Below are 22,562 nucleotides of genomic sequence, written 5' to 3' on the forward strand. Positions count from 1 at the left end.
ACGATATCTGAACAAAAAAGAATCCTTATCTTGCAAAGGACCCAACAGCAAAAATTTATGGAGAATCTGCTTACCTTAAAACGCTCGTTTTTTTAAATCGTAATATCAGCACTGAAAATGTAGGAAACCCAATTTCTGGGCACAAAATCTAATCTGATGACTACCTTCCATTTACCGAAAAGAAATCCAGGCAGTGGATAGCAACTATAGAAAGAAAAACAAAATGTGAATGGAGTTATCATAAATCAACTTTATGATCCTAATACAAAATTCATTATTAATGAAACGTCAGGAATCATCGTCTGTTGAAGGTAATTATGTTCAAGGGCTTTCAAAACTTTCAAAACTCTGATCGACGCTTGAACGTATTTTAAGCCATCTTTGGCATGCGACCAGGCGGGACCAGATAATTACTCACTTTCAAGGAATTTGATCCAGAGGGCAGCTGATCAAGCTTCTTGAGACTGTTTCCCGTCAGGTTGAGATGCGTGAGAGATTTGAGGCCTCGAAGTCTCTCCCTTGGCATAATCTCGAGACGGTTGAAGGCGAGGTTAAGATGCGTTAGTTGCGTCAGGTTCCGGAACCCTCCGGGGGAGATCTTAGCTATGGCTGCATGCTCAAGGTTAAGACTGCGGAGATTGGGAGTGAGCAACAGGTCATGGCTTGTTAGCAGCGTCAGGTTGGTTCTGGCAGCCTCCAACTCTTCAAGAACGGCCAGGGGCGGTCCTCCAGCAACCAGAGGCCCTGTAACGCGCTCTAAAGGATTGCCAGACATATTTAGGACCCGCAACACCGGCATTCCATCCAGGAACATGGCGTTGGGGATCTGCTTAAAGAGATTGTCTGCTAGGTTGAGTTGTTCGATGCTCAAGTTAGCAAAGATTCCAGGCGGGAGATCCGTTAGGCTATTGTTTGAAAGGTCGAGGTGTTTCAAGTGTTTTAATTTGTTGAAGACTGTATTGTCCATGCGTCTAAGCTTTGCTTCTGATAAGTAGATCTCTCGTAGTCCTACCATCTCCTTCAAAGAATTAATTAATTCATCTAGAGGATTACCATTAAGTTTTAGCACTTCAAGTTTCGTAAGACCCTCTAATGAAGTGATAATTCCGTTGGTCAAATTATTATAGGAAAGATCCACCTCTCGCAGGCCTCGCATCTTTTGGAAGAGTGCAGCCGTAAGAGCCCTAAAGTTGTTCTTAGCCAGATTGAGAGATCTGAGCTCTGATGCCTCTGCCAATAAATGAGGTGGGAGCTTTGTAAGCCCACAGCCACTCATATCCAAAGTGTCCATATTGGGTAGACTATAGAGCGAGTCTTCTTCTATATTTTCAAATTTATTATCTGCTAGATTGAGATTCCTAATGCTTCGCACGTTGAGGAACAGCCTGTTGAGGTGGGTTAGCATGTTCCTTTGCAAATTGAGGTTTTCAAGATACAGTAAATCGCTGAAAGCATCTGAATCGATCTCATTAATCATGGAACCCATCAAGTTTAGAGTTCTGATGGGGATCGTCCCTTCAAACATGTATCTCCGAATGACAAAGATCTGATTGTTAGACAGGTCGAGTTCTTTCAGCTTTTTCAGCTTTTGGAAAGTTTGTGGTTCTATGTCCATTATCTTGTTGTTATCCATGTGGAGATTCTCCAGTGAGGATAGACCCTCGAAGAGTAACGAACTAACATGCTGCATCTGGTTGTTGGATAAGGAAAGATGCTCTAACTTCTTAATATCCTTAAAACATTTATCTTGGATGTTGTTGATCTGGTTATTTTCAAGGTATAGCTCCTGTAGGGAAGACAGATCCCTGAGCAAAATATTCAAGAGCGTTGTGATGTTATTGTCGTTCATCCAGAAGATTTCTAGTTTGTTTTGTCCCCTAAATGCATCAGCGTGAATATGTTTTATTTGATTTTTGGACAGATTAAGTGTTATTAGATTAGCAGGGTACCGGCTTAAAGCATCAGGGACTTCTATCAACCGGTTACCTTCCATATTTAAGTGCTGCAGATTTTCTAGCGAGGAGAAAGCTTCTTTTGCTATGACTTCTATGTGATTATTTTGTAAATGCAGCTCAAGGAGATTTGGGAGCGGGGAGAACACTTCTCTTTCTATTTTAGTGAGTCTGTTATTCTGTAATCTGAGCTCCCTAAGCTCAGCAAGATGACTGAAGGTACCATTTGCCAGCAATGTGATTCTGTTGTCATCTAAACTCAGAGAATTTAGTACTCGAGTGTTGCAGAAGAGCCCAGCTGGGATCTCCTCAAGGTTGTTGGAACTGAGCTGGAGATTGAAGAGTAATTCCATGTTGGCAAATGCCCCACTCTCTATGGAATGAATCTCGTTATTCTGGAGATAGAGAACGGTGATCTTGGTCGAGTTGGCGAAGGTTTCATTACTGATCTTCAGTATGTTGTTGTTGTTCAAAAATACTTCTTGCAGCTCTGGAAGATTGCTGAACAAGCCATCCTCAATCGCATGAAGGTGGTTTTCACCAAGGTCTATCACTCGAATGTTCATCGAGTAGGAGAAAGTCTCAGAAGATAGTGTCAGGATATTGTTATGACTGAGGTAGAGGGACCTGAGACTCGGGTTCTGGATGAATGTATCCCCTGCGATGTGGGAGATATCGTTCATATACACCGAGAGGGACACTAGAGCGGGCATGGTGGCCAGGGTGTTGCTGTTGAGTTCACTGAAGTGGTTGCTGCTCAGATCCAGCACATGCAGCGCTGGAAGGCGAGAATACCCGTCACTTACCACATCTGAAATATGATTCCAGGTGGCCTTCAGCGTTCGTAATTTGCTAAGCCGCCGCAAGGCTGGAATTGGAAGCTGTTTGAGTTTGTTGTTCATTAGATTTAACTCTTCTAAACTTTCTTCTAGTCCATCGAAGGCGTATTCTGATATTAATTTTATTCCATTTCCTTTAAGGTTAAGAGTTAATAATTTCATGTTAAAAAAACTATAACTTTGCAGCTCTGTTATGTTATTTGATTCCAGGTCTAAGGACCTTAACCTGGAGAGCTTCTGCAGTGCCGCCTGGGGTACAGAAGAGAGCTGACTGTGCATGATCGTCAAACTCTGTAGGGATTTTTCTAGCCCCCGGAAGCTGCCATCCGCAATATTCTGTATACTGGAATGCGAGATCTGCAAACTGGAAATTCCAGCACTCTTGGTGAAGATGCCTGGCATTAGAGACGTCACGTTTGTGTCCAGGTCGTAGATACTAAGAGACTTGACTGGACGCCTGACCAGTCCCAAGACCTTGGCCACCGTTCCCAGGGACACCGCGGGACACTCTAGGAAGACACCATCGTCGAAGTGGTAGCAGGGACACCAGGGGTTCTCCTCCCAGGTCGGGCAGACGGTGCTAGTTACCTGCTCACCGGCCGCCGCCAGCCACCCACCTGCTGCCCACACCGTCAGCAAGACGGCCAACTGCTCCCAGTCCATGCTGGGTCTTCCTCTCACCTGCCAGTCATTCCGAACCTGCAATCGGAGAGAGAGACATTTAGTACCGAACCTACTGGTACAGAGACGTTAAATATTGAGCATGCATCCACAGAATCAATAAATTCTAATCCTATAACCAAAGAGAGAGATTAAATACTAAATGTATAACCACAGGTTTAGTGTGTGTGGGGGGGTGGAGGGGAAGGGGGTAGGCATTTGTATGTGTATGAGTGTGTATGTTTATGAGTGTATGAAACTCATTTCACTAATAAGTTATCTTACTTTACTGTTTCTTTACCACTTTAATAATGAGTCGTCTTGTCCTCCCTTTTGAGAGATCCAAAGATACACCAACCGAATTTTTGTGTCAAAAAAAAGAAGTAATTACCCATAAAAAGACTTGTAATATAAACAACAAACGATAATTAAAAATATACATTTTGAATGAAATGATAATATTAATGCAGCAAATATATTTGCGATATTTTAAATTAGCTTTTATTTTCGAATTTATTTTGTGTTTATAAGTATAAATTTAAGCCGGGGGAAAGTTATATCTGAGAATAAATTTTTAGGTCTCAGGAATGTGACGTATGAAGACAAAAGTTTAGCCATTTATTATGGCTCTCCAAGCAGGGTGGTGTGTGTGTGTGTGTGTGTGTGTGTGTGTGTGTGTGTGTGTGTGTGTGCGTGTGTGTGTGTGTGTGTGTGTGTGTGTTTAGAGAATGTGTATGGAGGGCGTGCTTGTGTAATGTGCATGGTGAGTTAGGAAGTGAGTAGTGGTATGTAATCTCACCTTCTTTCCTTCCTTTCCCATTTTCTTCTTTATCTCCTTTCCTTCCCTTTTCCCCCCTCTCTTCTTCTCCCTTCTCTTCTTCCTCCAACATCAACACCAGAACTGTGTTGACTCAACAGGCAGCATCCAGACACACCTGTTTACCTCTGACCACTTCTCTTCCACTGACATTTCTCCATGTCTTTACTCTTTCCTGTCCCTCTCCCTCTCCTTTCCCAACTCTTTCTTTCTGCTCCCTCTCCTCAGAAATGTTGATTCTCAAGACAATGAAGGTGATATTGTAAAACATAGTAACGCTGTCAATATTGTCTTTTCAACAAACTTGTTAAGAATGTTATAACGCCAGTTTCCTTGTTATGAATACTGTATTACCAGTGTATATATAATTATACACACACACTCACTCACTGAACATAAGTCGTAATGAGCGACTATGAGAAAATGAACAGAGAATAAACGGGTACTCGAACCTGGCATGCATCAGGCCAGGGTGGCCGTCAGTATATATTTAAAGTATAAATTATTTGCTACTACCACCGACTATTAGGTGAGCCTGACATCGAAATTAAAACCCCCTAATCACGAGTCACATCAAAAGAACAATAACATAAATCATCAACCCTAGTCACAAAAGCACGTTAAAAATTGTTCGTTTCACTTCACCGGTGAAGTGCTTCCGAACTGAAACTACTTTTCCTTTCTTCAAACGAAGACTGATTACCTCATTCCCGATGAGTTATAATAATGTATCATTAATCGTAGCCCAGTTTCTAAGTTCTCTTCTTCTTATACTCTCTCTGATTGTATTTAAAAGAGAGTTGATTCCACCCTCGAATCAGTTTAGCTTAAAACGACGGTGTCGGGATATCCTATTTAAATCCCCCTGCCACTGAGAACTGAGTAGTGACTCTCCAGTCATTCCTTAAACAATGAAGCTTCCGTAGGCGGAAAACGCTTTGGCTGTTCTCCCTTCTAGGTACCTCTGTTTATCCAACCTGACATTAGGTCAGATGCTGATAGTGAGAGAGTTCCAGCCTGGTAAACATGAGCACCGGGTGTAAGAACAAAATCTTTTTCGTCCATACATTCTGCCTCACCCAGGCTCAATACTTGGGAAAGAGAAAGATGCATGTACCAATAGGTACCTATTTACCTAGCAGTAAATAGGTACCTATTAGACTGTTGTGTGAATCGCAATCAGGTAAGAGGACTCAGGAACCAAAATAAAAATATGCCATATTACTAACTGTTTTTGCTTACCCTGGGTTATTAATTGAATGGAATTCAAAACGCGAAGAGTTTCCTTCTTCGATATCTACTACATATTAAGGCCCTTCAAGGGAGGTTCCTTGACGCTGGTGAGGGGTTCTTGATCTAGAGAACTGGACCTGTGCTCCAGTTCCCTGAGATGAGCCTGAATACCTTCCACCCCCCCCCCCATGCGCTGTTTATCCTACGGGATTAGAGCTCCCCATGATTATAATAATAATAATAATAATAATAATAATAATAATAATAATAATAATAATGCATATTAAAGCCTCATCACTGTTTCAACAATTTATTTTCGTGTGGAATAACGGGGCAGTTACTCGTCCAAGTCTTTAAATAATACAACGCTCTATCAAGTCTTGTCTATAATGATATTTTACTTTTATGATTATGTATGAATAGCTTATATTGTATTATACAATATAAATGAGTAAATCGTTTTATTAATAAAACGATTGTTTGAAAAATTCAACGTTCCTGCTGTTTATTCTCATTTTTCTTAATTATTTTTTTTTTTGACATGGCAGTCATCGCCATTTTCAGAATATTATCAAATTTTTAAATTCCTATTTAATTCGTTAATTTTGTTTTAGTTAATTTAGCTTAGGCTGAGTTTAGATTTGTATTTATGTCTTGCCGAACAGGTAAAACTTGCGATTTTGGCTTAAATAGCAATGTTCTTCTTGCCGAATAAGGCAAGCGAAAATTTGTGTATGAAATAATTTTGCAAAAATTATTCTGAACCTAACCAAAAATATGTATTTCATTGTTTATTATCAAATTATTGTAAACTTTAGTTGGATTAAGATATGGAAAGGACTTAATTTTAAATGAGTTCTTGCTAATTGACCAGTTTTACCTATTCGGCACGACATATATATTGAATAATAGAGCAGAAACACACTGCGGTTGAATCTTTGTTTGCTGTGTATATACAAACAAATACATCCCTTAACGTCCCCTCTACACCCTCCCAATTTCCCCTTATCCCTCCCTATTTCCCCTTATCCTCTAAGAACATCCGAAAACAAATAAACAAGTCCCCTTTGTTGATTCCCCATCGCGAATCCTTGTCACATGAACTCTCCCCTCTCTCCCTATCCCCTCTCACTCACCCTAGCTTCCCTGCTTCACCCTCTGGACTCACCCATTCTGCTCTTCCCCTCCCTCCTGTTAAATGAACATCCATCCTCTCTCCATCCCTCTGCCTTCTCCCTATCCCTCCCTCACTCCCCTAACCACCTCTCTCAGGCATCTGATGTTATTTGAATCGTTAGCAAGAGTGTATGGAGTTGGCTTCCACCACCTCGACTAACTCTTTCCTGTTTCCTACCACATTTTATGACATCTTCTCTACACTCTGCCTCTTTTTACCTTTTTCTGAACATGATTCGGTTGTAATCTGGTAGCCTCATATTATTCTATTATTATTTGACTCGGCAGACGATGCAACATCCCCCCCCACCAGTGGAAAAAAGGGCTGCCACTAACAGGATAAGAGACAACACAGTGTCAGGGGCCCAAGACTGTTCAACTGCCTCCTACCATACATAAGGAGGATTACTAATAGACCCCTGGCTGTCTTCAAGAAGGCGCTGGACAGGCACCTAAAGTCAGTACCTGACCAGCCGGGCTGTGGTTCGTACGTTGGGTTGCGTGCGGCCAGCAGTAACAGCCTGGTTGATCAAACCCTGATCCACCATGAGGACTGGTCAGAGACCGGGCCGCGGGGGCCTTGACCCCCGAAACCCTCTCCAGGAATACTCCAGGTATTATTGTTATGACCGTGTTGAAACACAAAATCCTTTAGTGTCATACTGTTCTTGGAGAATTGGAGAGGTGAGAGAGGCTTAAGCAAGTTTAATACTAGGAAGGAGAGGGCGTGGTTCATCATCATTCCCCTAGCTTCCTCCTATTTTATTCCTGTTGTGTGCATTTACTGATCTGAACTCTGATTTGTACTTGAGGGATCGAGACCTGGTTCCCTGCTTCTCTTCGACTTCGTAGCCAGACAAACAAGATTTTATATTGGTAACGTTTAGTTTTGCACAGAGCGAAACGTTGTCCCAATTTAAGCTTGTTGCAACGCGTCTCTCCGAAGCGAAGCGAGCTATGGCCAGAACCCTTTTAAAGAGGTGTAGGAAGAAGAAAGGGATGGAAGGAAATGGGTGAAAGAGGTGTGAGGGGAAGGAGGAGGAGGAAGGAGCGGATAAAAGATAACCAACCACTTTCAACTGTTACTTAGTAATGGTCTTCCTTTATAGACCGACTTCACTAGCTCTTTGACACTTGATTAGATTTAGATTTTGCCACCGAAGTGGCTAGATTATTGTGCACCCCATATCCATCCTGTGGACGGTAGTGCAAGAGCATAAGGATACACAAAAGGCCCAGGAGCTAGGCCCCAAAACGGTTAACAGGTGTACATCTAGATTTATATCTACAGTTCACTTATATATTACAAGCAAATTTAGGAAATTTGCTTAATATATCTGGTATCTTATTTTCATTAATAAAATACCGTGACATGTTACATAGTTTATTATACTATCTTCATATTATTAAATAAGTGGTCAGTTAAGCACATAGTTTTCAAATAGTGAGTATAGGGCTAGCCACATACTTCAGCATTTGGTTTCATCATCTGTGTGGCAAAGAAGGACACAATAGTTAAATGATGACTTGTTATTCTGTACTCTGAGAGAGTTAGAGCAAAGGAAGGGGTAGCAGTAATGTTAAATGATCAGTTATGGAAGGAGAAAAGAGAATATGAATGTGTAAATTCAAGAATTATGTGGATTAAAGTAAAGGTTGGATGCGAGAAGTGGGTCATAATAAGCGTGTATGCACCTGGAGAAGAGAGGAATGCAGAGGAGAGAGAGAGATTTTGGGAGATGTTAAGTGAATGTATAGGAGCCTTTGAACCAAGTGAGAGAGTAATTGTGGTAGGGGACTTGAATGCTAAAGTAGGAGAAACTTTTAGAGAGGGTGTGGTAGGTAAGTTTGGGGTGCCAGGTGTAAATGATAATGGGAGCCCTTTGATTGAACTTTGTATAGAAAGGGGTTTAGTTATAGGTAATACATATTTTAAGAAAAAGAGGATAAATAAGTATACACGATATGATGTAGGGCGAAATGACAGTAGTTTGTTGGATTATGTATTGGTAGATAAAAGACTGTTGAGTAGACTTCAGGATGTACATGTTTATAGAGGGGCCACAGATATATCAGATCACTTTCTAGTTGTAGCTACACTGAGAGTAAAAGGTAGATGGGATACAAGGAGAATAGAAGCATCAGGGAAGAGAGAGGTGAAGGTTTATAAACTAAAAGAGGAGGCAGTTAGGGTAAGATATAAACAGCTATTGGAGGATAGATGGGCTAATGAGAGCATAGGCAATGGGGTCGAAGAGGTATGGGGTAGGTTTAAAAATGTAGTGTTAGAGTGTTCAGCAGAAGTTTGTGGTTACAGGAAAGTGGGTGCAGGAGGGAAGAGGAGCGATTGGTGGAATGATGATGTAAAGAGAGTAGTAAGGGAGAAAAAGTTAGCATATGAGAAGTTTTTACAAAGTAGAAGTGATGCAAGGAGGGAAGAGTATATGGAGAAAAAGAGAGAAGTTAAGAGAGTGGTGAAGCAATGTAAAAAGAGAGCAAATGAGAGAGTGGGTGAGATGTTATCAACAAATTTTGTTGAAAATAAGAAAAAGTTTTGGAGTGAGATTAACAAGTTAAGAAAGCCTAGAGAACAAATGGATTTGTCAGTTAAAAATAGGAGAGGAGAGTTATTAAATGGAGAGTTAGAGGTATTGGGAAGATGGAAGGAATATTTTGAGGAATTGTTAAATGTTGATGAAGATAGGGAAGCTGTGATTTCGTGTATAGGGCAAGGAGGAATAACATCTTGTAGGAGTGAGGAAGAGCCAGTTGTGAGTGTGGGGGAAGTTCGTGAGGCAGTAGGTAAAATGAAAGGGGGGTAAGGCAGCCGGGATTGATGGGATAAAGATAGAAATGTTAAAAGCAGGTGGGGATATAGTTTTGGAGTGGTTGGTGCAATTATTTAATAAATGTATGGAAGAGGGTAAGGTACCTAGGGATTGGCAGAGAGCATGCATAGTTCCTTTGTATAAAGGCAAAGGGGATAAAAGAGAGTGCAAAAATTATAGGGGGATAAGTCTGTTGAGTGTACCTGGTAAAGTGTATGGTAGAGTTATAATTGAAAGAATTAAGAGTAAGACGGAGAATAGGATAGCAGATGAACAAGGAGGCTTTAGGAAAGGTAGGGGGTGTGTGGACCAGGTGTTTACAGTGAAACATATAAGTGAACAGTATTTAGATAAGGCTAAAGAGGTCTTTGTGGCATTTATGGATTTGGAAAAGGCGTATGACAGGGTGGATAGGGGGGCAATGTGGCAGATGTTGCAAGTGTATGGTGTAGGAGGTAGGTTACTGAAAGCAGTGAAGAGTTTTTACGAGGATAGTGAGGCTCAAGTTAGAGTATGTAGGAAAGAGGGAAATTTTTTCCCAGTAAAAGTAGGCCTTAGACAAGGATGTGTGATGTCACCGTGGTTGTTTAATATATTTATAGATGGGGTTGTAAGAGAAGTAAATGCGAGGGTCTTGGCAAGAGGCGTGGAGTTAAAAGATAAAGAATCACACACAAAGTGGGAGTTGTCACAGCTGCTCTTTGCTGATGACACTGTGCTCTTGGGAGATTCTGAAGAGAAGTTGCAGAGATTGGTGGATGAATTTGGTAGGGTGTGCAAAAGAAGAAAATTAAAGGTGAATACAGGAAAGAGTAAGGTTATGAGGATAACAAAAAGATTAGGTGATGAAAGATTGAATATCAGATTGGAGGGAGAGAGTATGGAGGAGGTGAACGTATTCAGATATTTGGGAGTGGACGTGTCAGCGGATGGGTCTATGAAAGATGAGGTGAATCATAGAATTGATGAGGGAAAAAGAGTGAGTGGTGCACTTAGGAGTCTGTGGAGACAAAGAACTTTGTCCTTGGAGGCAAAGAGGGGAATGTATGAGAGTATAGTTTTACCAACGCTCTTATATGGGTGTGAAGCGTGGGTGATGAATGTTGCAGCGAGGAGAAGGCTGGAGGCAGTGGAGATGTCATGTCTGAGGGCAATGTGTGGTGTGAATATAATGCAGAGAATTCGTAGTTTGGAAGTTAGGAGGAGGTGCGGGATTACCAAAACTGTTGTCCAGAGGGCTGAGGAAGGGTTGTTGAGGTGGTTCGGACATGTAGAGAGAATGGAGCGAAACAGAATGACTTCAAGAGTGTATCAGTCTGTAGTGGAAGGAAGGCGGGGTAGGGGTCGGCCTAGGAAGGGTTGGAGGGAGGGGGTAAAGGAGGTTTTGTGTGCGAGGGGCTTGGACTTCCAGCAGGCATGCGTGAGCGTGTTTGATAGGAGTGAATGGAGACAAATGGTTTTTAATACTTGACGTGCTGTTGGAGTGTGAGCAAAGTAACATTTATGAAGGGATTCAGGGAAACCGGCAGGCCGGACTTGAGTCCTGGAGATGGGAAGTACAGTGCCTGCACTCTGAAGGAGGGGTGTTAATGTTGCAGTTTAAAAACTGTAGTGTAAAGCACCCTTCTGGCAAGACAGTGATGGAGTGAATGATGGTGAAAGTTTTTCTTTTTCGGGCCACCCTGCCTTGGTGGGAATCGGCCGGTGTGATAATAATATAAAAATAAAAATATATATATATATATATATATATATATATATATATATATATATATATATATATATATATATATAATCTCAGGTCGAAGGAGATTCGAACCTACGCACCTCGGAACAAGGTACGCAGTGCTCTACCACCGCACCGCACTGGTCCAATACCTCGGCTCCCAGCTAACGCTAGACGTGTTTTTTTTTTTTCTTTTTTTTCGGTCCAAGTTAGCCAGCTTTCAGGCAGGTGGCTTTCAGCCACCTGCCAAACACATATTCCCCACACCCCTCCAGACAAACTCACATCCCCCACCATACAATCACATCCCCCACACCCCTACAAACTCATCCCACCACACACCAGAATGAGAGAGAAAGAGAGAGAGAATGTATTAGGTAGCAAGCACAACAGGTACTCACCCACTCAGCCACAAACAAGCCAGTCTTCTTCCAACGCTGAAAAAGATAGGAACCAAAATAAATTCTCTCCATTCTTTTATATATATATTTTTTTTTATCTGGGCGAGTCAAGATTCCACTTAGCGCTAATGAGTCCTAATTAGCAGTAATTACTACTTGGTTTAATTATAGCAGGTGGGAATGGAGATGGAAGACTTTGTTGCTAAGATGCCCTGCCGTTGAGGCCAAGAATACAAGTGGAAACCTTCATCTGTTTCCTCGGAACAAACCCTATTCAGTGTGACTTCCACAAGTCTCTTGTTTTCTCATGAATACAATCATAAGAATTTTATTAGTTATTTATCATTATAATTAATGTATTTCTTCACTGAGTGAAGGTAAATATTGGGAGAATAAAACTGAAGTCTCCTAATGAGCTGCAGGAGAAAAGACTCCTCAGTCCTGACTGGCAGGTACAACAAAACTCCCCAGACCATTCAGAAACCTCTTTTGTCTCTGACCGAACCAATCAGTCCTTGCTGAATTTGTCCTGGACAATATAATCCTCTCTATTGCCCCTCCCCCATCACATCCTAATCTATCATTCTGCCTCATATTCACTCTCCCTCTCTAGAACACTTTCATCTTCATGCCTCTCTTTCCTATTCCCCCCTCCTTTTTTTTTACACAGGGTTTTACAGGGCTAGGTTAAGGGTTCCTAACTTAATTTATAAGCTAAGAATTGTTACCTAAATCAGCTCATTTAAAAACCTTTTTTTTATTGTTATTAGACCTACAAGTAGAGAACAGGATGGAGTTGGAACCATCTGTGGGCCAGCAATTTCATTTGATCAACCGATTTTATTTCGTTGATATTATGCTATACGAACATGTTCCAGACCCGAGTCATCGTGGAAATAAATGATCTCAGATGAAGTGATGTTCTGAAGAAGGGTACAGCCAGAGGCTCACTTTTCGCTGTCCTCGGAGTGAAGCCAAGTGTATTACTTTGACAGTATTGGCCTTATAAATAACAGTAAGACCGCTCACATCCCTCTTGTGTTGAAGGCTCTACAAAAAAAAAAAAAAGTCCCAGTGGAAATAAGCCACACTGCTTCGCTTTCTTGGTAATGCTCGAAGTGAAAGATGACACAAAAGAGCTGAAACTCAGTCATGTAAACAAACCTGTGAAGGTTAGGAACCAAAACCAATATTGAACTGGTTACCTGATCACGTCAATTATTATTATAATCAAAACCAAGCGCTAAACTCTCAAGGGTTACACAGCGCTGCTGATCACGTCAAGACCAGTCTTTATATTAAAGAAAAAATAATCGGAATGTACACAAGTTATAATAAAATTAGGTGACATTTCATATTCTGCAAAGTCCCTAATTACCCATAACCAAAGAGAAAATAAAATTATTTGTTTTGTATTATTATGTGATGTAAATGATTTAGAATTCCAAAAAGTTGAAGAATGAAATATTTGTGCAACATTTGAAACACCTGTGCAACATGTCTTTATAGACATGATCTACGTGCAACTAGTGGATTTTTCCACTAGTGACTCCGCCTCCTACGCCACATACGCTGCATATTTCTTAAGATTGATGGACTGAACTCATTAACTCCAGGCTAAGGGATTGATTACCTCAAACTCTTCCTCGTCTTCCTTCGTTATTCTCTGCATTGGACTGAAGAAGCTACTGGCTGGGGGGGATGTTTCCTCTGTAAAAATTCCCAGATGTTGCACAAGTGTCTCATTCTTCAACTTGTATTATTATCAGATATACAAGTTAGCATTTAGCTATTTTTTTTTTTGTGTGTGTGTATTTTTAATATCTGATTATCATATAAGGCAACATTTAGTTAATTTTCATTTATGTTTCTTGGTTATTTTGAATTCTTTTGGAGGCAGAGTATATTATGGCATGTATATATATGCTTTTGAGCATTAACAAAGGCCTTAATGGAAATTAGCCAAATTGAGTTTATTATGTTATCCTGCGTCGCCTCTATACAACGTATTATACATATATGCAAATAACTTCTTTGTGCCTTAGATAGAATTGTATTAAAAACTTATGTATGGAAAGTTTAAAAACTTAATTTCGGTTATTACCTCTCAAAGCTAGTAATCCGAATAGTCTCTCTCTCTCTCTCTCTCTCTCTCTCTCTCTCTCTCTCTCTCTCTCTCTCTCTCTCTCTCTCTCTCTCTCTCTCTCTCTCTCTCTCTTCCTCTTCCTCTTCCTCTTCTTCCCCCTGTCCTTTCCTACACCCAAATTACAATATAAGAGAGGAGGAGCACTACAGCAGGTCTGCTGGCTAGTGCTTGGGAAAGTCTAACTCACACCCACTCGTGTACTTTGCTAGCCTATTTTTAAAGTTATCGAGAGTTTGTTCCACTTATCCTCAAGAACCCAACTGAAACAGTCATTTTGTCTGATTTTCTTGGGAAGTTATTCTAGGTAAATTACATATATGTTACTAGGTATGATAATTGTACTTATGTGTACCTGTACCTAAATAAATTCCTTTACTCCACGACTTTTTTACCTAACCAGCCATACAGAGTAGTAAATATGAAAGTAAATAACTTTGACTTTTATGTGTTTTCCAAGATAATTTACTTATGTTACTATGTAAGACAATTGTAATTATCTAGAAACTGTGCAAACTTGTACCTAAGCAAACTTACCTACGTACTTAGAGTAATACTAAAATATTTAAGGGTACCCTCATCACGTTTTCTTTCACCAATTTCGTTGCAAACATGTTCATATTTTCTTTGTTTGATACAACTGGACGTCTACAGTGCAAACTGAATTGTTTGACCTAAGTAAGCCATCCTAATGCCACTAAAATTAACTTTCAACACAGCCTGATCCTTTGACTGGTATTGATTACGTCATTACTGAAAGCATTAACTCGCATAATGTCTCTAACAACACATAATGTATATATACATAATGATAATGCAAATAAATAATACTATGCAAGCGTTAGAAAGTTCAGTTACGCTGGATATATTTGGTAAATGTTGGTTGAATGATTAATATGATGTAAAGATTATTGACTACAAGGAGCCAATACGTTCAACACCAGTCAAGAATAACTTAATCACTTAATTTGGGATTAAATTTAACTCGTTGCATTTATCCACTGAAATTATTATAGTCAAACCAAACGCTAAACCCACAAGAGTTTTACAGCACTGTGTGCTGTAAAGGACGTAGTGAACATCCGTATAATGCACTCTAATTCTATTAAAAAAATTATTATTTTTATTTATTACATTTTCGTTCGTTAATAACAATTTGTGCGCTCTCACACTTTTGGCCATTAAATATAATTTAAACCTCATAATAATTTGGGGGTCATTATTATTCTACAATTAGGAGTTTGGTTTTGTTGGGGTGAAATTACGACCGAGCTATTTTTCATATCCCTTCGAGGGTAAGGGAAAGGGCGCCTTGATAAAGGTGAAGGGCTCTTGATCTGAGAAATGAGAGCTGCCGGCTCATTCTAGTTGATAAATTAGACACATGTACAACACCTGTGTATCTTTATTTGTACTGGGCTGATGAAGCAACTGTGTGGCGAAAAGTTCCCTCAATAAAGACACGCAGGTGTTGCACATGTGTCTGATTTATCAACTTGTCGGTTCTCTGGACTATTTATCTACATATTTTCTAGTATCAAAACTAATTGCCTCCCATTCCCATATGCTGTATAGCCCCCATGGGTTTAGAGATTCCCCATAAGCAGAATAATGGTGTGTGTCATGTATGTTTATGGTTAGCCGCCGGTATCCCGCCCCCTAGATGACTTTGATGAAGATTATTGGCTTCTGTTCTCATGGTCATTGTCGTACCTAGTTTTGACGCTGTGTATTCAGCATGCGTCCCTTCTAACTGATTCCAGTTCTCTAAAACCCTGTGTATGTGTGTGTTCATTACCAGCAAAGGGGCACCTTTCGAGAGACACTTGGCCTGTTTGTAATGTGTGTGTGTGTGTGTGTGTGTGTGTGTGTGTGTGTGTGTGTGTGTGTGTGTGTGTGTGTGTGTGTGTGTGTGTGTGTGTGTCTACAGGTATGTCATTGATTTTAATCACAGAACAAGTCAAGTTTGAGCTCCAGATCTAACAAAAAATTACTTCAGTTTCCAGATGTCGTTGGTTCTCATCTTCTCTGGCTATATTTTGCCTCTGCTTCTTCGTTCTGAGTGTTCCCTGTCTCTTCCTAACATGCTCTGGCTTATCACGGTGGTCAGCTTTTATTTATTGCCCACTTAGTAGGTGCCTTCCATACCATGGCTCTACATGTCAAACCCTTCAATTAACTGTTTACTTTGTCAGGTTAATAGCCCTAATGTTAGGTTCAGTTCCTTAAGTTCGGAGATTTTCAACCTCTGGGTCGCCATCCAACTTCGAGTCACCATATCATGTTGAGTGGTCACCAAAGGATCTCCAGTCACTCATCATGTGATCTTTCAGTCAGTGTCACTTACGCTACACAAATATCACTTTCAGTCTATAATTCTCTAGACTGAATAAAAAAAAAGCTAGACTGATCTCGAGGTTTACAAGAACCAGGAGTAAAAGTTAAATTTGTAAATGTATTCTTCATCGATAAAAGGTTCTAGAGAACAACTTATTTTGCTTGACCATACTTAAATGCCTTACTTAAATTACAATAAACAGTGTGTGTGTGTGTGTGTGTGTGTGTGTGTGTGAGATGCATCCATGATTCTTGTCAGTGCAAAATAGATCTCACTTCATTGTGAATTCTCGGTGTACGTTGGTGAAAATGTGAGATATATTTTGTAACACAATCTTGTATTCCGAGATGATGCCATAACCTCTGGAAAAATAAATGCTCGGTGAATTCTTATTTTATTTAATGGGAAAGCATAAAACAAATAAGGGTCATGTAGCGCCAGGGGGAAAAGGGATGCAATCAAGTTGGACCCTAGAAAGGGGAGGTAAGCTTCAGTTCCTTGGATCAAGAGCCCTTCACCAGGATCAGCACAGGTCGGAGCCTCTCACAACCGAGAGTATACAACATTTACTGACTCTCAGCTGTATGTCACAGGCGGTCCAGTAGATTACATGTTTGCCTGTAATAGCACCTCACGCCATTTCAAGGCGATAAGTTATTCAGTAAATTCGTCAATGTTACGTGGGATGTGTAAAAGAAACATTTTTGTTTTTTTTTAACCATAGGAGGAGAGTATTTTTATGCTAACCCAGAAAAATGTAAGGCAACTTAATCTAACTTAAATGAGGAATTAGACTTAAAGTTAGGTTAGGTTTGATTATTTTTATTACATTCCATAACTGAAGATTTTATACCATTCGGTTTTGCAGTGGTGACAGTTATAATATTATAACTGTCACCACTGCAAAACCCACTGTATAAACTTGTGTTTGTGGTCACAGTGGTGCCTATGCTAACCTTCCTATGGTGTAGAAATATACCTAGTTGGATGAATCTTACTGAAGCTAGCTGGTCCAGTGGCTAACGCAGCGGTCAGAAGTTTTGAGACTCTCTGATCGCAGGTTCTAACCCCACCCATGGTATGGTTTGTTTGCATCGTGTCATTATGATTTCGTGAGTCAAACCCCACTTAATATTGGAGAAATCACAATATGAAAACAGAAGGACCTCGTCTCCATATTTACTCATTCCACTCTTATAGAAAAGCGGAGGTAGCGGTGTGGTCTTTTGTGTTCTTAATGAAAAAAAATCTCAGAAGGTATTTTCCCAGATGAACTGCAAGATTAACGTCTGCCTCATAATTAGCGGACTGAGGATCGAGCCTCCATCACTCCTTTCGCTGAATAACCCTTAGGAGTTTGTCGATTTATGTAATAATATTTCCATGGTCTACTTAGTTACTAAACAACGACTGACTCTAGGCCAGTAAACAAGCAGTTAAGAATCCGCTGGCATTCCAGAGAAAGCTTTTCCACAAGCATTAAAAAGAAGAGGTACACAGAGTCTTCCACATCGCTGGGTCAACTCAACGCGGTGGCAAGGTTTGAGTGGCTTGGGCCCAAGAGTCGGGACCTCCTCTTCTCGGTAAGGAAAACAAACACTTCCCACAAGGGAAGTGTTTTCCCTCGCTGAAAGAAACCTAGCATTTTTTCAGCACAACGTGTGGATATTTTCCCTTCTTAATTTGCTACCTGGAGTTTACTTGGAGGGTATTCCGGGGATCAATGCCCCCGCGGCCCGGTCCACGACTAGGCTTCCCGGTGGATCAGGGCCTGATCAGCCAGGCTTTTGCTGCTGGCCGCACGTAGTCCAACGTACGAACCACAGCCCGACTGATCCAGCACCGACTTTAAGTATCAGTCCGGCTTCCTCTTGAAGTACAAAGGTAATGAGCTCCAGGTAGACCTGGTCACACTCATGACTAATTACAAAGGTAATGAACTAGATCTGGTAACAATAATGAGAATTGACAAAGGTAATGAGCTCCAGGTAGAGCTGGTTACAATCATGACAAGTTTCAAAGGTAATGAATCGTGAACACATGATTACAATCATGAACAATTTTCGCCCACAGGATGGGTATGGGGTACATAATAAACATATTAAACTAAGTCCCTCCTGAAGGCAGCCAGGGGCCTATTGGTAATTCCCCTTATGGCTGGTGAGAGGCTGTTGAACAGTCTTGGGCCCCGAACACTTAGGGTACTTTCTCTTAGTGTACCAATTGCACCCCTACTTTTCATTGGGAGTATTTTACATCGTCTGCCAATTATTTTACTTTCGTAGGGAGTGATTTCTGTGACTGCTGACACGGCCAAAACACACTTCGTGCTACTAATATAGTTTACGAAATAAGAAAAAACACTTTTAATAGCATTAATTGCTATTATGATAATGATTTGTGTAATATGGGTGAACTGGCCATGACAGCGGCAGGTTGATAAAGACATCGTAAACTTTAATGAAGTTAGAACTGGAATATGCCAAGAGCGTAGAATAATTAAACAGTTCTAGTTCTTTATAAAATATAACTTACCAACCAGATCACATAGTTACTCGACTGTAGGAACGGAGAAATGTTTAGTGAATATCAAAATAAAGAAAGGAAAATTTAGAAAATAATGTTCTGGTGTGAATGCTAAATTTAGAAAATAATGTTCTGGTGTGAATGCTAAATTTAGAAAATAATGTTCTGGTGTGAATGCTAAATTTAGAAAATAATGTTCTGGTGTGAATGCTAAATTTAGAAAATAATGTTCTGGTGTGAATGCTAAATTTAAAAAATAATGTTCTGGTGTGAATGCTAAATTTAGAAAATAATGTTCTGGTATGAATGCTAAATTTTCGTTAGGGAAAAGTAGGGTTGTTAAGAGGGTTTGATCATGTAAAAAGGATGAAGTATGATAGGTTCATCAAAACTGGGAGTTAATTTGAGGTGAATCGAGGTGTAGGGGACGTTCTTAGAAGCGTTGGAGGGAGTGTGTGAGGAGTTTGAGAAAGGGATTTCAGCATCCAGCTGGTATGTATGAGTGTTAGAACTAGACCGGAATGATCCGTTGCTCTGAAAGGATTTTCCTGGATTTCGTGTTCTATTTCTGCAACATTGCAAGCTCCTGATGTGTTGATTGCAACACGAAATGTCTAAAGTTACCCCTCGACTCCCCCTGTAGTTATTTTGCCTCTCTCTCACTCTCTCTCTCAACAGACGTAGAACAGTTTTAGTTTAATATGTTTATTATGCACCCCAAAAGTGAGCTCACCTTCAGCCGCCCGTGTCTTTTATTGGATAAATAAAAGACACTGTAACTTGAGAAGCGGAATCAAACCTAAGTGATCCTCTTTAATGGAGACGACAGTACTGTAGCTGGCACCTATCAACCCTCATTCAAACACATTTTCTCTTCATTAATAACTTTTCTCCCCTACACTCTCCAATCCTCCTTATTTTCTTCCAGAATTAAAATTAATATCGCAAACACACACGCACACACACACACACGTTAGGAAGTATTTCTTCAGTCATAGAGCTGTCAGCAAGTGGTCCCAAAGATGAGGGGGTACTTGTACCTCCTCCCATGGGAGACTTAAGTCTCGAGACACTCCCCAGATAGGGAGCCAAGGCCGGGTCACCACTACTTGGAAAAGACCCGGGCCGGGAGAATACCGGCGAATAAAAAAAAAAAAGTGGAATAGCCTAGCAAGTGAAGTAGTGGAGGCAGGAACCATACATAGTTTTAAGAAGAGGTATGACAAAGCTCAGTAAGCAGAGAGAGAGAGGACCCAGTAGCGATCAGTGAAGAGGCGGGGCCAGGAGCTGAGTCTCGACCCCTGCAACCACAATTAGGTGAGTACAATTAGGTGAGTACACACACACACACACACACACACACACACACACACACACACACACACACACACATACTGTACACTGTGTATGTTAGGCCCATACTGGAGTATGCGGCACCAGTCTGGAACCCACACCTGGTCAAGCACGTCAAGAAGTTAGAGAAAGTACAAAGGTTTGCAACAAGGCTAGTCCCAGAGCTCAAGGGAATGTCGTACGAGGAAAGGTTAAGGGAAATCGAACTGACGACACTGGAGGACAGAAGGGTCAGGGGAGACATGATAACGACATACAAGATACTGCGGGGAATAGACAAGGTGGACAGAGATAGGATGTTCCAGAGAGGGGACACAGGGACAAGGGGTCACAACTGGAAGCTGAAGACTCAGACGAGTCACAGGGACGTTAGGAAGTATTTCTTCAGTCATAGAGTTGTCAGCAAGTGGAATAGCCTAGCAAGTGAAGTAGTGGAGGCAGGAACCATACATAGTTTTAAGAAGAGGTATGACAAAGCTCAGGAAGCAGAGAGAGAGAGGATCCAGTAGCGATCAGTGAAGAGGCGGGGCCAGGAGCTGAGTCTCGACCCCTGCAACCACAATTAGGTGAGTACACACACATACACAATATATATATAAATGTCACCGTGGTTGTTTAATATATTTATAGATGGGGTTGTAAGAGAAGTAAATGCGAGGGTCTTGGCAAGAGGCGTGGAGTTAAAAGATAAAGAATCACACACAAAGTGGGAGTTGTCACAGCTGCTCTTTGCTGATGACACTGTGCTCTTGGGAGATTCTGAAGAGAAGTTGCAGAGATTGGTGGATGAATTTGGTAGGGTGTGCAAAAGAAGAAAATTAAAGGTGAATACAGGAAAGAGTAAGGTTATGAGGATAACAAAAAGATTAGGTGATGAAAGATTGAATATCAGATTGGAGGGAGAGAGTATGGAGGAGGTGAACGTATTCAGATATTTGGGAGTGGACGTGTCAGCGGATGGGTCTATGAAAGATGAGGTGAATCATAGAATTGATGAGGGAAAAAGAGTGAGTGGTGCACTTAGGAGTCTGTGGAGACAAAGAACTTTGTCCTTGGAGGCAAAGAGGGGAATGTATGAGAATATAGTTTTACCAACGCTCTTATATGGGTGTGAAGCGTGGGTGATGAATGTTGCAGCGAGGAGAAGGCTGGAGGCAGTGGAGATGTCATGTCTGAGGGCAATGTGTGGTGTGAATATAATGCAGAGAATTCGTAGTTTGGAAGTTAGGAGGAGGTGCGGGATTACCAAAACTGTTGTCCAGAGGGCTGAGGAAGGGTTGTTGAGGTGGTTCGGACATGTAGAGAGAATGGAGCGAAACAGAATGACTTCAAGAGTGTATCAGTCTGTAGTGGAAGGAAGGCGGGGTAGGGGTCGGCCTAGGAAGGGTTGGAGGGAGGGGGTAAAGGAGGTTTTGTGTGCGAGGGGCTTGGACTTCCAGCAGGCATGCGTGAGCGTGTTTGATAGGAGTGAATGGAGACAAATGGTTTTTAATACTTGACGTGCTGTTGGAGTGTGAGCAAAGTAACATTTATGAAGGGATTCAGGGAAACCGGCAGGCCGGACTTGAGTCCTGGAGATGGGAAGTACAGTGCCTGCACTCTGAAGGAGGGGTGTTAATGTTGCAGTTTAAAAACTGTAGTGTAAAGCACCCTTCTGGCAAGACAGTGATGGAGTGAATGATGGTGAAAGTTTTTCTTTTTCGGGCCACCCTGCCTTGGTGGGAATCGGCCGGTGTGATAATAAAAAAAAAAAAAAAATAATATATATATATATGATATATATATATATATATATATAATATATATATATATATATATATATATATATATATATATATATATATATATATTGTGTGTGTGTGTACTCACCTATTTGTGGTTGCAGGGGTCGAGACTCAGTTCCTGGCCCCGCCTCTTCGCTGACTGTGTGTGTGTGTGTGTGTGTGTGTGTGTGTGTGTGTGTGTGTGTGTGTGTGTGTGTATGTTTGTGCTGAAATGTGGAAATTGCAAAAATTTTTGTATCACAGCTGCTAAATTTTAAAATGATTTGTATCTATGTGAAAAAATCTATATTTAAATGAAACATTCAGAAATTTTGTAACTCTTAATGAACTTTTTAAAGCGATGTAATCGACACGATTTTTTTTTACAAGAAAGATCAATACAAAAAATTAAATCATAATGTATCTAAAAATTACATTGAAATATTTTGAAACACGTATATGCAGGCGTCGACCTACCCCCCCCCCCCACACACACATTTACAGGTACACCAGCCAAAGTTTCCAAAGTTCTGGAAAAGTTTATATGGAGGTGGGTCGTGAAACATCTAAAGAGGGAGAGATTTGTCACAGGAAGCCAGCACGGAAGTACAGACGGAGAAATCTTGTCTCGCAAGCTAATGGAGTTTTTCGACAAGTTAGATATGCAACTGGAAAGATAGGAATGACTGGACTGTATTATCTTGTACCGTAAGAAAGTTAATGATGTGCATCATCAGATAGGTGAGATTTGTCAGAAAACAGGACACGTGAGCTGGAGAGATACCTAAATTCAGAACCCGATCAGCC

General features: G+C 40.8%; 1 protein-coding gene across 2 annotated transcripts in view; it reads right to left on the bottom strand.

The window, feature by feature from the left end:
- The window catches only part of LOC128694892 (protein artichoke), an 83,526-nt gene that overhangs the window by 13,367 nt on the left and 47,597 nt on the right, over positions 1-22,562 (bottom strand). Inside the window, exon 2 of one of the 2 annotated variants that reach the window (XM_053785250.2) lies at positions 419-3,490. In XM_053785250.2, the coding sequence (XP_053641225.1) occupies positions 419-3,454 (3,036 nt within the window). In that variant the 5' untranslated portion in view covers positions 3,455-3,490. Of the gene's footprint in view, positions 1-418; positions 3,593-22,562 lie in introns of those variants that run through there. The other variant, XM_053785251.2, reaches the window with a different exon arrangement.

Source organism: Cherax quadricarinatus, chromosome 45 (assembly GCF_038502225.1).
Source record: "Cherax quadricarinatus isolate ZL_2023a chromosome 45, ASM3850222v1, whole genome shotgun sequence".
Classification (NCBI taxonomy): domain Eukaryota; kingdom Metazoa; phylum Arthropoda; class Malacostraca; order Decapoda; family Parastacidae; genus Cherax; species Cherax quadricarinatus.